The sequence below is a fragment of the Physella acuta genome, unplaced genomic scaffold, assembly GCF_028476545.2.
Source record: "Physella acuta isolate Inbredline_101_S28 unplaced genomic scaffold, ASM2847654v3 ptg000292l, whole genome shotgun sequence".
Classification (NCBI taxonomy): domain Eukaryota; kingdom Metazoa; phylum Mollusca; class Gastropoda; family Physidae; genus Physella; species Physella acuta.
In genome coordinates, this window is record NW_026731811.1 from 52,817 (window position 1) to 66,266 (window position 13,450).

A 13,450-nucleotide genomic window follows, 5' to 3' on the forward strand; every position below is an offset into this window, starting at 1 on the left:
TAACATTATTAAGTAGTTGTCATGATAATATTGCTATGTGAATTTCAACATTATTTTAAACTTACACATTTTCCCATTAATTTTTTTTTTAATGAGTTTTAAAAATTGGCTTCACAACAGCAATATTTTCAGGTGAACTAAATTTCCTCAGTATCAAGCGTCAGGATGTACCAGCCCTTTTTAAGTAATCCCAGCTGTGTAGTTAGAAATATATATGTAGGAAGTAGTGCTTCTCAACAGGAAATAAGGAATGTGTACATAAAATCAACAACTCAAATCCAGGGCTGTATTATCTGAATTATCAGTAGGGTTAGGGAGGGGGCTGATCCTTAAATGATAACTTCCCCTCGTTAAATTATTGATGACTGAGTGCACTTTTCACTTCCATTGCTTTCAGTTTCAAAATAGTGTATATCATAACACTACAATTTTAAGTTGTCAGAATGGTAGACATAGATCTATATGAATATGTTTTGACCCCTCCAAACTAAAATAAGAAAATCCTGCCTACACAACTGTATTATATGTGCTGTTTTGTTGTTGGTCTTAAATTAATGCCAATAGAATTGTTGTAATTTATCTGGTCCAATCACGTATTATTTAGTTTTAAATCTTGCATCTATCACATGGCAATACATCTAACTGATGAACTTTTTGCACATATGCACATGTGGTTTTATCATACCTGGTGGTGTTACTAATTTTAAATAGATCCACCTTTTTTTAAGACCACATAAAAATGTTGATAAAGATGTATCCTATACCAGTTATACATCTTGATCTGACATTTTCCCCATTTAACAATAACTTTTGTAGTGTTAAATTTGACTAGTCATACTGACTTCGTTAAGGGATTTTTTTTTCCTAGGTTATAAAGGTTCTCTTTTTTTGTTTTGTTTTTTATTTGTACTTTTTTGCTGTTAAGTTTAGACTGAAATTTACATGGAATGTCTAGTGAATGCATGTTTGGATAAGACATCTGTTCATTATTGCATTTTGCTCTTACTGGTAATTTTATTAAAATTATTTTCTGAACTAACTGGAGTCTTTATATAGTCACTTTCTTTTAGTATTTTTTTACTTCATTTCAAGTCTTCAGCCAGCAATTATAATATGCCTACACCAAAATATCCTTATTTTTTTACTTAACATGCTAGAGCAAAAGTATGTTTTTTATTTTGCACTAAGGCATTATTTTCACACACTGTTCTAAACTGAACACTTAGATGAATGCTTTAAATAATTTTTGCATTTTGAGCACCTTGACATGTATTGAGACTAAACCAGTTTACTTAATATAATTATAAATGACCACTTTGCCCGCAATTAAACAGTAGTGTAATCTTTTTTTTAATAATCCACGGTTTTGAAATAACTTCACTGATAATTAAACATGTCACCCATTTCATTCTTACCAGACCAAAATAACAAAAATTAAATTTCAGTCAATGTGTATTACCTCTAAACAAACATGAATAGTACATTATGATTGCAAGAGGTCTGCAAGGTTGGAAATAACATTTTGTAGTCCTTATTCACAAAAAAATCCTAAGCACTACGCCAGTGTAAAGAATATGTGAAAAGTCCTTTACATGAAATGCATTGTTTACATTTGTTAAATAAATTCTGGTTTGGACAAGAGATCAAATGAAGTAGTATGGAATAAATAAATTTTGAGTATGTAAGCTTGTAAATATCAGTAAAATAAACAAAAGACTAGGTAATTACCTCTTTAAGTTTTAAAAAATTGTTGGTGATATGCAAAATTAAATTAAACATATTTTGACCAAATATCTTAAGACTACAAAAAAAAAAATTAATTACTAAGTGTACAATGATGTAAAAATATTAGTCACATTTTTAATGGGAAAAAATGTGTGCAGCTTGCACAGAAACATCAGAACTTCTTCATACAAACATTTAAATACAATCATTTAAGTTTAAAATTGATAAACATAGACATTACAAGAGATTATTACTGTTTTTAAAGGAAACATAGAAAATTGGTTCATTTAAAAAGCTTTAATAAATGTAGAGAATAACATTCAGTCTTGATTTAACAGCAATTAATCAATTAGTTACAGTAACCAGATCTTAGTAAGCTAACAACTTTGGTACATAAAAAACAAAGCATTTAATTTTACAACAAACTAAATTGAATATTCTGGGTAACCTGTGTTCAAATAAGAGAAAGAAAACATCAAAAGAAAAGACAAAAAGAAACCTTTATCACACCAACTGAAGCTATCAGTTTTTAAAATAATAGTCTTACTTTCATTCATACACATTTGTATTGCCTGATTTATTTAGTAACTTGATGGATGGCATGTGCTAGGTAATCCACATTGTTTGAAGAAACTCCAGCCACTGAAATACGGCCATCTTTTGTAAGGTAGACGGAAAACTCTTTAGTTAGGCGTTCAACCTATAAAATAAAAAAATGTTGCAACATTTTGAAGAATTCAGTAACAATCAGATGGAGAAAAAATATCACGAGCAAAAAAGTGACAATACCTGATCAGGCTTAAGTCCAGTGAAACAAAACATGCCAATCTGGTCAGTTATATGTTGCCAGTTACGGCTGGAGCCTTCTTTTTTCAGTCCATCCCTAAGGCGGTTTCTCATTAGTATTATTCTATCAGCCATTCCTTTGACTTCTTTAAGCCTGTAACAAAATAAAATTTTAGCTTAACTTTCATTTTTTTTTTAATTAATTTTTTTAAACTCTATATTATCTTACAATTTATTGTTTTTTAATTTACTCCAGACCAATGTAGGCTATTGATTTTTTTTTAACAATGAACTCCAGGCCAGACTTACCACTGAGCATTCAACTCTGGTGTGTTTAGAATCTTGGCAGCAATGCGAGCACCATGTACAGGAGGGTTGGAATACAATGGCCGAATGATGATTTTCACCTGGGACATAACCCTCTCAGCCTCCTCAGTGCTGGAGCAAATTATTGAAAATGCTCCAACACGTTCACCTAAAAATAGTTTAAAATTCACAACATTAAAGAAAATTAATAAAAAAGTTATGCAACTACCACATGAATAATGGATTGCATTATTACCATAAAGTCCCATATTCTTAGAAAATGACTGGCTTAAAGCCATTTGGTGCCCATCTCTGATGAACTGGCGTACAGCAAAAGCATCTTGGTCAGTAGATCCACTAGCAAAGCCTTGGTAAGCCATATCAAAATATGGGAAAAGCTTTCGCTGTTTGATAACCTGACTAAGCTCTTTCCATTGCTCTGGCTGAAAAAGAAAATGCGCAAAGTAAGGCTATAATCCATATAAAGTACCAAAAGTGTTCATTTATATATTATGATAAAACAGGTTCAGGCTTTTTTAAAAGTAAAATTTATTACAAATCTCAGCATACTAAAGAAAAGATTACCTTAGGATCAACACCAGTAGGATTGTGAGCACAAGCATGAAGCAAAACTACATCACCCTCAGGTATTTTCTAAAAAAAAAAATTCCCTTTCAATACAAGAAAAGCAAGGACGCTTGCTTCCAACTCCTCTACACATTCTATACAAGTCGTTCTCATTCAATAAAATTATTGATATGAACAAATAGTTTTAAAGCAAAATATGTTCATAATGTAATAATTTGGTTCATATCCTTCAATCATATAAAGCTAAAAAATAGTTAAGGCAGCTACCTGAATATCTTCAATAGCACCTTTGAAATCAAACCCACAGGTATTTGGATCATAGTATCTATAGGAGCTTACATTCAAGCCTGCATGCCTATCAGAGATAAGGAGTATCAAATTAGGAAACAATGGCTAACTTCAGTGTACAAAGAAATATAAATATTTTTAAATGAAGAAATATAAACAAGCTACTGGGAGAAAAGTTCTTACTTCAAAATTGGTGTATGGTTTCCCCAAGATGGTGTAGGTAACCAAAAGGTCTTACTTTTTGTATACCATTTGTTCTAAATAGAAATAAAAGAAAAAATATATCGCATTATAAATAAATTGCTCTATTGTCTGATTTTGCCCATGTATCAGGTCTCCGCTCTGCACACAGCAGATGGACCCAAGAAGGAGAGACATTGCCTTAACAACTTGTATATTGCAATAGCATGCACTTAATTTTCTAAAAACAAATTCTGACTTAAAAAGTCTTTCAAAAAAAGTATAATTAAAATGAGGATGGATCTTGTATGAAAATAGACTTTAGTATTTAGAATCTAAAAACTGTAAGTGATTTTAGTTTATTTGATTATTTACTTACAAAAAAATTAGCACCAATGCGCAGAGCACCAGTACCAGAAATGGCTTGGGTAGTCACATTCTGTAAAAGAAACATCATTTAATAGTAACACTAGAAACTGGGTGCGATGCTAGAAAAGTTATGATGAGTGAATAGGTGAATTTAAGAAGTTGAAACAAAAGCAATTATTGGCAAAGAGAAATTACCAATTTTTCCTTTAAAACTGGACTATCAGCTCCGAGTGCCAATTTGATGGCAGCATTGTAAAAATCAGGTACACCAATAATTCCAGCATATTCTTTATCTAAGCCTGCTTGTACAATGGAATCTTCAGCCTGATGCAATGAAAATGTATTATTTATTTTTCTACACAAAAATTAAGCAAGATAGCTACATCTCCCAAAATTAATAACCAATTGTAACTTTTTACCACTGAACTAATAGGTTATATGCTTTAAAAGAAATGAAAACAGAACATAACCTTTTTCACTGAAGGTAAAACATAGGGCTTTCCAGCATCATCGCGATAAGCACCCACTCCTAGATTCATCTTCTTAGGGCTGGTGTCTTTTTTAAATGCTTCTGTGACCCCAAGAATAGCATCTGGTGGTCCCATTTCCACATTGCTCCAGATAGCACTTAATAATAAATATAGTTTCGTGTTAATTCATTAATGGTCTATTTTATCAAAAGCATAATTAAATAACTTAGAATTAAAATTTGAAGAGAAGAAGAAAGGGAAATTAATAGACCTTTAACTTCAATAAATGCTATTTTTAAAAGCCTCTCTGAATTTTTATTCTATGTAGAGATTTATATAGGCCTACTCTATTACATGCTAGATCTACTATATAATGTTAATAGCACTGTTGCTACTTAAGTTGTAAGCCTAGATCATTTAATGAACATTTAAATTTCACAACTTTTTGTATTGTCAGCAATCTGTATAAATTAAAGCTTCACAGAAAGATAACTATGGCAAGGTTTGAGGGTAGGTTTAGTCACCCCCCAACTTGACCTTAACTGCTTATTCAAATGTAAAGACCTGATATGATCAGTGAAGATATTGTATCCAACAAGAATATTATTTATCTGATTTAGCTCAAGTAACTCAATTATAAAAGTTATTTAAATTTAAGATGTGAAGTATGAAAGAGGGAGGAATTAAGTTTGGCAATCAGCTCTTTTTAAATTTTTATCTAGCCATGTTGATGTTCATATTAAATTTATGTTACATTAAAACTGGACTTAAATTTGTAATGGGTGAAGTGTTAAAGTTACCTCTAGGTCAGATGAGGTTTTAGTTAAACTATTATTTAGGCCTATTATTTTTATATAGGCCTAATAAACTCATTTAAAGTTTGAAAAAAAAAAGAAAGTTCAAACTAAAATAATAGGCATTAGGGGGCCTAAATAAATAAATACTAGATCTATATTAGGACTAAGACAGTAAAACTCACTATGAGTTATAAAGTTATAAATCTAATTACTTCTATTAGGCCTAATTAGTAATTAACAATAATAATTAGAGAGAGAGAGAGAGTTAATTTTAAGTTAATAGTTAATACTCAGTTAAGTAACAAGTTAATTATAATTAATTTAATAGACTAATAATATAATTAATAGAACAGACTTAGATTTTTTTAGAACTAGATCTAGATTTTACTGACTAGGCACATAGGCCATTTATTTTATTTAGTTACTAGATCTAGATCTAGTACATTACACTGACTCTACAGATCTAGAAACTAGAGTCTAAGATCTAGATCTCTAGAATTCTAGATTACACATTAGAATCATTAGATCCTAAATTGTTTAAAATTAATAGGCCTATAGAGAATCTAAATAATAAATGATGTGTTGTGGAGTTGTGGACTCTTCTGTGGAGTGTTGACCTTCGTTTTTTGCAGATTTTTAGTACAACAAATTGATCTATATTTCGGATTACTCATTAGATCTAGAATATATATGCTAAACATAAATTATTAAAGAAAATATCAAAATTTACTTGTTTCTGCTTTGCTGGGCAAATACATTAGATGGGTTGATCAAACGAAAAACAGAGCTTGACTTTCTCATGACTGGAGCTGCCATCTTGGTGAGGTTCAATAGAAAGTTCAAGGTCAGGTTGTGTGGGTTTTCTGTCAAGGGAACCACGTGATTTCGTTTTCGGGAATATTGCTAGGCTAAGGATGTGCCTAGGCTTGACATAAAATGTCATTATTAGGCCCTGAGCAGACCAACTTGGCTGATGTCTTAATCGTGTCACCCGGTGCGGTAATTCTAGATGCCACCCTGGTCCCTGGTATACCGCAGTGGTGTAGGCAAGGGGTGCTAGTAGGGTGGAAATCCCCCCCCCCCCCATTCATCTTCTTGATGACCCCTGATAAATTAATTTAATTTCCAAGATTTATCATATTAATTGAGTGGATTATGAGAAGTACAATGTAATTCAGTGGACCCTAACAAAACAGCATTATGACCTCGATATTGCGGACGAAACCAGCTTCGCTGTCACATTGATAGCAGCATGCCAAATCCAAATTCAGCAAAGGGATCATCCATAAATGACGTCACGCTTTTTTTGATGATTTTTACCTCCACCTCCCCTCCGTCACACATCTTCACAAAAAGCCAGACCCCCCCCCCCCCAAATGACGTCACACCTCAGCGCCTCAAAATTGCAGTTGAATTTTTTTTTTTAAACATCGATATTTTTCCAAAATCTTGCCTGAACTCTGTCAAAATAGAGTATTTTAATTAATTCCTATTACAATTTATAAAAACAGTTTTCTAAAACGTGAAATAACGTCTAAAATTCGTTTTCTAACATTGCTTTTTTATAATGCAAAAGTGTTACGTCGCACCATCTGACCCCCCCCCCCCCCCCTCCCACTCATCACACACCGTCATAAAATTATGGCCTTTTGTCCGTCTCGGTCTTTTGTCCTTGTCGGCGAGAGGACTGAAAAAGCCGCATCAGTAAGGCCAGGTTATTATTTTGCAGAATATGGGCGTTATAAGAACTGTCATTCCGAAATACGACAGCGTTCTCTAAGCTTGTGATACATAGAGAGTGATATAAATAAAATAACAACAAACTTCAGACATTTATTAACGGACGCCTGTGTCGCATATTGAACATCAGGTGGCCTGAGAAAATTGCAAACACCGAACTATGAAAAAACCCATGGTAAATAAATACAAAAGCGCGAATGAGGATGGATTGGACACACCTTGCGCAAACCAACAAACAACAACACCAGACAGGCTCTAGATCAGAGTTTCTTCCAGGCAGAGCCCCCCCCCCCCCCCGAAGAAAGTCTACCGCCCCCCCCCCCCCCCGAACGAGATGAATTTTATATAGTAAACATACACTTTTACTAGTGCCCGTCCCCCGTCCCCCAAAAATTTCAAAAGCCCCCCCCCCCCCCCCCCCCCCTCGGAGAAAAAAGTCTGGAAGAAACACTGCTTTAGATTGGAATCTCCAAAGAAAAAGGAGAGTAGGCAGGCTAAAAGAAACTTGGAAATTAAATTATTAGCATATGACACAATTGATTAACGATCCTTCACAAAATATTTGGGCCTTATGTCCAGTCGGCCTTTTGTCCGTCTCGGTCTTTTGTCCTTGTCGGCCTTTTGTCCGGATCCATCGGTTGTGAGTAGTCCTTGTAAAGTATAGAAGAGCTCTTTTTTATGAGAGTTAAAGATCTAGAGAATTTCTACTTCCTGTTTAGAGCTATCTAGAATTGAGTTAGCTAAAATAAGGCCACGTCAGTTTTGTTTTTGTATACATTTTACTATATAAAACACTAAGCACTGTTTAAAGTATTTTAGATGAAATAAACAAAATGGCATCTAATGACATTGGGGACTGGTACAGAGGTATTCCTCAAATATCAAAGTATTGGTTTACAGGATCAGTGATTGTGCCGCTCGTTGGACGAATAGGACTGCTGAGCCCGTTTTGGTTTCTTTTGGACTTCAAGTCGTTTTTATACAAATTTCAGGTGATAACGCAATTCTGCTTTGAATTTCCATTATCATTATCAATCATTATTAAAAAAATAAGTGGGATGATATTTGCAGTAAGCTACAATATCAGCTATTCTTAACAAGATTTCTTCTAAGTGTAGTTCTAGTACTAGTACACTAGCATTAGCTAGCTAGATGATAGATCTAGTCTAAGTCTAGTAGTAGATCTTGATCTAGTTGTTAGTAGTTACTAAGTCACTAGTTACTCTAGTTAACTCTAGTAGACAAACTTTCAAACACTAGGTCTAGAATCTAGATCTAGCTAGAATCTATGTCATTCTATGGGGTGTGGGGAAATTGCGAGACGCGAAAAGCGAAATGGCGAGGCGGGAAAATGCGAGAAGGTAATGCGAGACATACCTGCGGAATTAAGGGTAAATAGCGAGACACTTTTTGCGAAAAAAGTTTTTTCCTTTTTTCCCATCTTTATTTATTTAAATTATTTTTGTTTTGTTTTAAAATAAACAAGCATTTAGCCATACCCTTTAACACGAGTGTTGTATGTTGTTATTTTTTATCTAGATACTAAGAAGATAGATAGATCTTTATCTAGATCTATCTATTTAAAAATCCTAACATCGTTGCTGTGCTACTGTCATCGCCCGCTCTTGTTAGCGAGAGGAAAATCCCGTCTCAGTCGGCATTAATTTAAAAATCTAGCCCGCTCATGTTTATACAAACGTGAGCTGTGTCATTGTGAATTGGTATAATCTTGTCAGCAGGAGAGATATTTTGCAACATCTGTTTATTTTTTTATTAAGTAATTTTAATTACAAACAAAATTTACAAACAAAATCTTCTGAAACAGTCCTCAAACACACCTCGTGACACCATCTTTCACACATAGTACACCCAACCCAGTTCATTAGACTCCCATTTATACATTTTTCTTTTGCTACTTCTTCCAATCCACATTCACAACATTTCACATTCTCATCACAGTTGACCTCCTCGTTCATACCACAAACAACCTGGCACCCATGTTCTCATCATCATCATCCGCACGCTCAACATCTGTTTTCCGTTTTTTATAATTTGTATTTTTTATCATTTCTGAAATTTTGGCAATGTCTTGCTCATTGTTGTCACCAGCAGTTGAGTTTTTTTAAACATCGATATTTTCCCAAAATCTTGTCTAATTTCGGTCAAAATAGAGTATTTTAATCAATTCCTATTACAATGTATTAAAACAGTTTTCTAAAACGCGAAAAAACGTCTAAAATTCTTTTTCTAACATTGCTTTTTTATAGTGTGACTTCACATCTAACCCCCCCCCCTCATCACACATCGTCATAAAATTACAGATCCCCCCCCCCCCCCTACGAGTGTGACGTCATTTATGGAAGACCCCAAATAACACCACCACCAAAACCAAAAAATTCAGATAAGTTCAACTTGGTTTTAAAAATATTTGAAGTAGGCCCATAGCTTACGATATAGCACGAGCAACTGATAATATCGGTGACGTCACTTTATTTTGTTGTATCCAAATGATGTAGGCACTTCCTTGTGCTTAGATTTATATGGTAAAAAAAGCTAGAAAAAAATCGTAGGCGGCGGCTATAATACAAAATTTCTATGCAACAATAGAAAATATGTTTGCGGCGGCAGCGGATCCGGGCACGGCGATCTTCAAAGACGGTAAATCAGGCGGCCTCGGCGTTCCACACAAAAGACAGAAGTTGATCTATCGTCGGCGGTATTTCCGTCGGTTTCGAACAAGGTGGTATTCTAAGTCGACACAAAAGATAGGGGGAGTTGACAAATCATCAGTATGTCTAGCGACGGAAAAATCGGAAGTTTTAAGAATGTAAACGAAACTTCTTTGAAGTCTGGACCAAATACCACTGAAAATTGGGTGCGGTAAATTTTTCGCAGAAATCTTCGCATTTCAACACCACCCAGCGTAAGTATCGGCTTGTGGTAAAATGCGAGACAAAAAAGTCACGTGACCGACCGTTTTCGCGCCCTTCTCGCATTTTCCCGCCTCGCCATTTCGCTTTTCGCGTCTCGCAATTTCCCCACACCCCATTCTATGTGCTAATCACTTCTCTTACACTACAGTACTACAGATCTTACTCAATCTAGCTCTTACTAACCTAAACTTAATAAACTGACTTTATTAACGGCAAGGGTCAATCAGGTCATGGTAAAATGCAAGACGGGAAATGGTGAGGCAGTAATTTGAGAGAAGACTGTGAAAACTGCCTGTCATTTATGTCTTGGATTCTAGATTCTACCTCTATCTGATTTGTAGACTTGGTTCACTGAATCTGATTTTCCATTTCTAACCACGCCTGAAATTTGTTGATGAGCGAACAGCTTGTTTCAATTGTTGTGTCGATGATTGAACTTCTTCCTATTATGTTGACTTTAGATGCCACCCAGTATACTAGTATATAGGCCCTAAAATTTTAAAAATATTGATCGTTTTTATTTTTTCTCTTCTAATGTTCATTTAAATTTTGTTTCATTTTTAATATCAGAATCTAAATTTTCCACTGATATTTTTCAGGCCTACATATTTAATTAAATTTTCACAAAAAAGTAGGTCTATTGTTAAAATATAAATGTTGTAACACGTCAAGTAATAAAACTATAAAGGCTTAAACACTTGTTTTATTTTAGTTGTCTTGGGCTCACAAACTTTTAATTGATATCTGAATACTTCATAGAGAAAATTTGATTATGAAATGAATAAACAGCGGCTCTCATAATATAATTTTGATTTCCTTACCAGCTATGGCGACCAATCACTGCTGCATTATACTACCCAATTTCTGGACCCAAAGGATTTCACTACTTAATGAATCTCTATTTTCTTTACTCATATTCAACAAGACTTGAAACAGGTTTGTCAATATGTTTAAAATATTTTTAAAAGCATATTTTATTTAAGCAAAATATGGGCTTAACTGGCATTACATACTGAAAAAAGTTTTGTTCTTTTTTGAAAAAAACTTTTATAATTCACATAAGTAATTACATTTTCTTATTTAATATTGATTCGTCTATCTTTTTCAGATACATTTTCTGGGTCCCCCGCTGACTATGCTTTCATGCTGCTTTTTAACTGGATTTGTCTAGTTGTATCCTTTATGTATTTGGCTTAAATCATGTATGGTTTGTGTTCAACAATAAAGGATGGGTTAATTTTAAGGACACATTGAAAATACTGGGCACTATACTGAAAATAGTTATGTTAGATCATTAAGCTTAGCCTTTGCTTGGGTGCTGAAATAGTTATTTAGTGTTATTAAATAAGTTTTATATTAGACCAGTCATTTTATTTTGCGAAAATAATTATTGCTTTAACACCATTGTAAGATCATAGGCTTTGCTGCTGATCTAGCGGTAAGACTCAGTAATTAAACATATTGGTAATGTATCATGATAAAATTAAAATTATTAACAAGTTAATTGTGACTTGATTGCAAATCTACCAGTCGTAAATTGTCTACTTATTTATTAAAAAAAATTAGTTGCAGTGTATTGTATACAAAAGTTCTTGATACTTTTCTCACACAGATCTTGATGGATCCACTAGTGCTCAGTGTTCTTTATGTATGGTGTCAGCTAAACAAAGACCAGATCATTTCATTTTGGTTTGGGACTCGTTTTAAGGTATGCTAACTTTTTACTTCTTGCATTGTGTTTATTGGAGATTATTTACCCTTTCATGGTAATCTTCATCTCAATGATAGATCCACCATTAGCAAGAGAAGGGACATAACTGCATTAAAAAAACAGGATGGTGTAAAAACAAACATAAACCCATGTTTACTTGTCTATTGCATGAATATACACTTCTCTAATTCTTGTTGATTAATTAACAAGATAGAACATCAGAAAGTCTTACGCTAATGCAACAGTTAAAATAATAAACATGGGTCTAGAAATAAGTTATTGTCACTGTCATTGGTTGAAGTATCAAAATTGTTTAATTAAATAAGATTTGGAAATTAAAAAAACCTTACATCTACAACTCACTGCATCTCTGACTGAATTAAAGAGAAAATTATCAAAAGTGCTACACATTTTTTGTTGTTTATTTCAGGCAATGTATCTGCCTTGGGTTTTGTTTGCTTTCAATCTCATCATTGGAAATGGGTATGAAATGATTATTGTTTGCTTTTTTTACTGCGTTTGATCTCTTCATGTGATTATTAAAAGTTAAATATTTGTAAACCAAGGATTCAAGGAATTTGTTTAAAAAAAAGAAAATCCACAATGATTTTTTTAATTAAGTTAAAATTTTTAAATCTTGAGATATGTAAACAAAAAAATTCATGAGTTCTATTATTTTTTTGTCTGTATAAAAATAATAGTGCAAGAGGTGGTCTAGACATTAGTTCCCCATGAACAACTTATGGTCAAATAGATATCTTTTAACAATTGAATATATTCCAGAGGTATGATGGAGCTGTTTGGCATTGTTGTTGGCCATCTGTATTTCTTCTTGATGTTCAAATACCCACAAGACTTCGGTGGTGCCCAGCTTCTTACTGTACCAAATATACTGTAAGTTAATCTTTTATTTCCTTAAGTTTAAAGTTTTTTTGTTTTATTTTTAATTTTCTGTATTTCTTATATGTGACCTAACTTAGCACTCTTTTCATGTTAAAATCTGAAATTTTTATTACACTAGACCCTGATTGTTATAATTTATTATTGTTCAATATTACTGGCTAGTTCAATGATGTATGTTAAATTTCATGTATGGTACTTTTTTTGTCTTTTATCAAAAATGTTGCGTTTTTAGGTTTTCTTGACCTCTCTTTCTTAAGCCCAATTATTGAGCCCACCTAACTTCAATAAATGCTGTAACTTGGCTTAATTCTGGCAACTGTAACTAGTGCTGGCATTGTTTATTCTTAGTTTTGCCTTTCTAAAATAATTATGAGATATTTTTTTGCCCTAAACTGAGCTTTTTTTTTATTATTTTTTACAGTCATCTCATCTTTCTTTATGGTAGAACTAATTTTTAATGTTGAGTATCTTGTTTGTTTTTCTTTCTGTAGCTACCGCTTTTTCCCTAAAACTCGTCCAGCGACTGGGGGATTCGGTCAAGCACCAGCTTCAAGAAGAACTGAGGGTGGCAATGATGGCTGGAGGCATGACTGGGGGAGGGGGCAGCAGCTGGGAGGTGATTAAAACAAACTGCTGGGAAAACTTCAGGGGGTC

General features: G+C 33.5%; 2 protein-coding genes across 2 annotated transcripts; one reads left to right on the top strand and one right to left on the bottom strand.

Moving 5' to 3' along the window:
- Nucleotides 1-1,434: 1,434 nt before the first annotated feature.
- On the bottom strand, nt 1,435-6,394 carry LOC131939760 (aspartate aminotransferase, mitochondrial). The gene is made up of 11 exons (XM_059298247.1): nt 6,240-6,394; nt 4,713-4,869; nt 4,438-4,566; nt 4,253-4,312; nt 3,877-3,950; nt 3,673-3,760; nt 3,403-3,471; nt 3,074-3,260; nt 2,821-2,986; nt 2,515-2,665; nt 1,435-2,425 (listed from the first exon to the last, which is right to left on the bottom strand). The coding sequence occupies exons 1-11, from the start codon at nt 6,323-6,325 to the stop codon at nt 2,303-2,305; spliced, it is 1,290 nt and encodes a 429-aa protein (XP_059154230.1). The 5' UTR covers nt 6,326-6,394; the 3' UTR covers nt 1,435-2,302.
- Nucleotides 6,395-7,957: 1,563 nt separating this feature from the next.
- On the top strand, nt 7,958-13,450 carry LOC131939761 (derlin-1). Its single transcript, XM_059298248.1, has 8 exons — nt 7,958-8,241; nt 11,007-11,118; nt 11,291-11,355; nt 11,594-11,620; nt 11,795-11,890; nt 12,324-12,376; nt 12,677-12,787; nt 13,288-13,450. The coding sequence occupies exons 1-8, from the start codon at nt 8,083-8,085 to the stop codon at nt 13,418-13,420; spliced, it is 756 nt and encodes a 251-aa protein (XP_059154231.1). The 5' UTR covers nt 7,958-8,082; the 3' UTR covers nt 13,421-13,450.

Bases quoted from the DNA above. Each gene is read 5' to 3' on its own strand.
- LOC131939760 (XM_059298247.1), bottom strand. From the start codon at position 6,325: ATGGCAGCTCCAGTCATGAGAAAGTCAAGCTCTGTTTTTCGTTTGATC. The intron at 4,313-4,437 runs GTAATTTCTCTT...TTTCTTTTACAG, and splicing joins CAGTTTTAAAGGAAAAATTG to AATGTGACTACCCAAGCCAT. The intron at 3,472-3,672 runs GTAGCTGCCTTA...TTTTTTTTTTAG, and splicing joins GTGCTATTGAAGATATTCAG to AAAATACCTGAGGGTGATGT.
- LOC131939761 (XM_059298248.1), top strand. From the start codon at position 8,083: ATGGCATCTAATGACATTGGGGACTGGTACAGAGGTATTCCTCAAATA. The intron at 12,377-12,676 runs GTATGAAATGAT...AATATATTCCAG, and splicing joins AATCTCATCATTGGAAATGG to AGGTATGATGGAGCTGTTTG. The intron at 12,788-13,287 runs GTAAGTTAATCT...TTCTTTCTGTAG, and splicing joins CTTACTGTACCAAATATACT to CTACCGCTTTTTCCCTAAAA.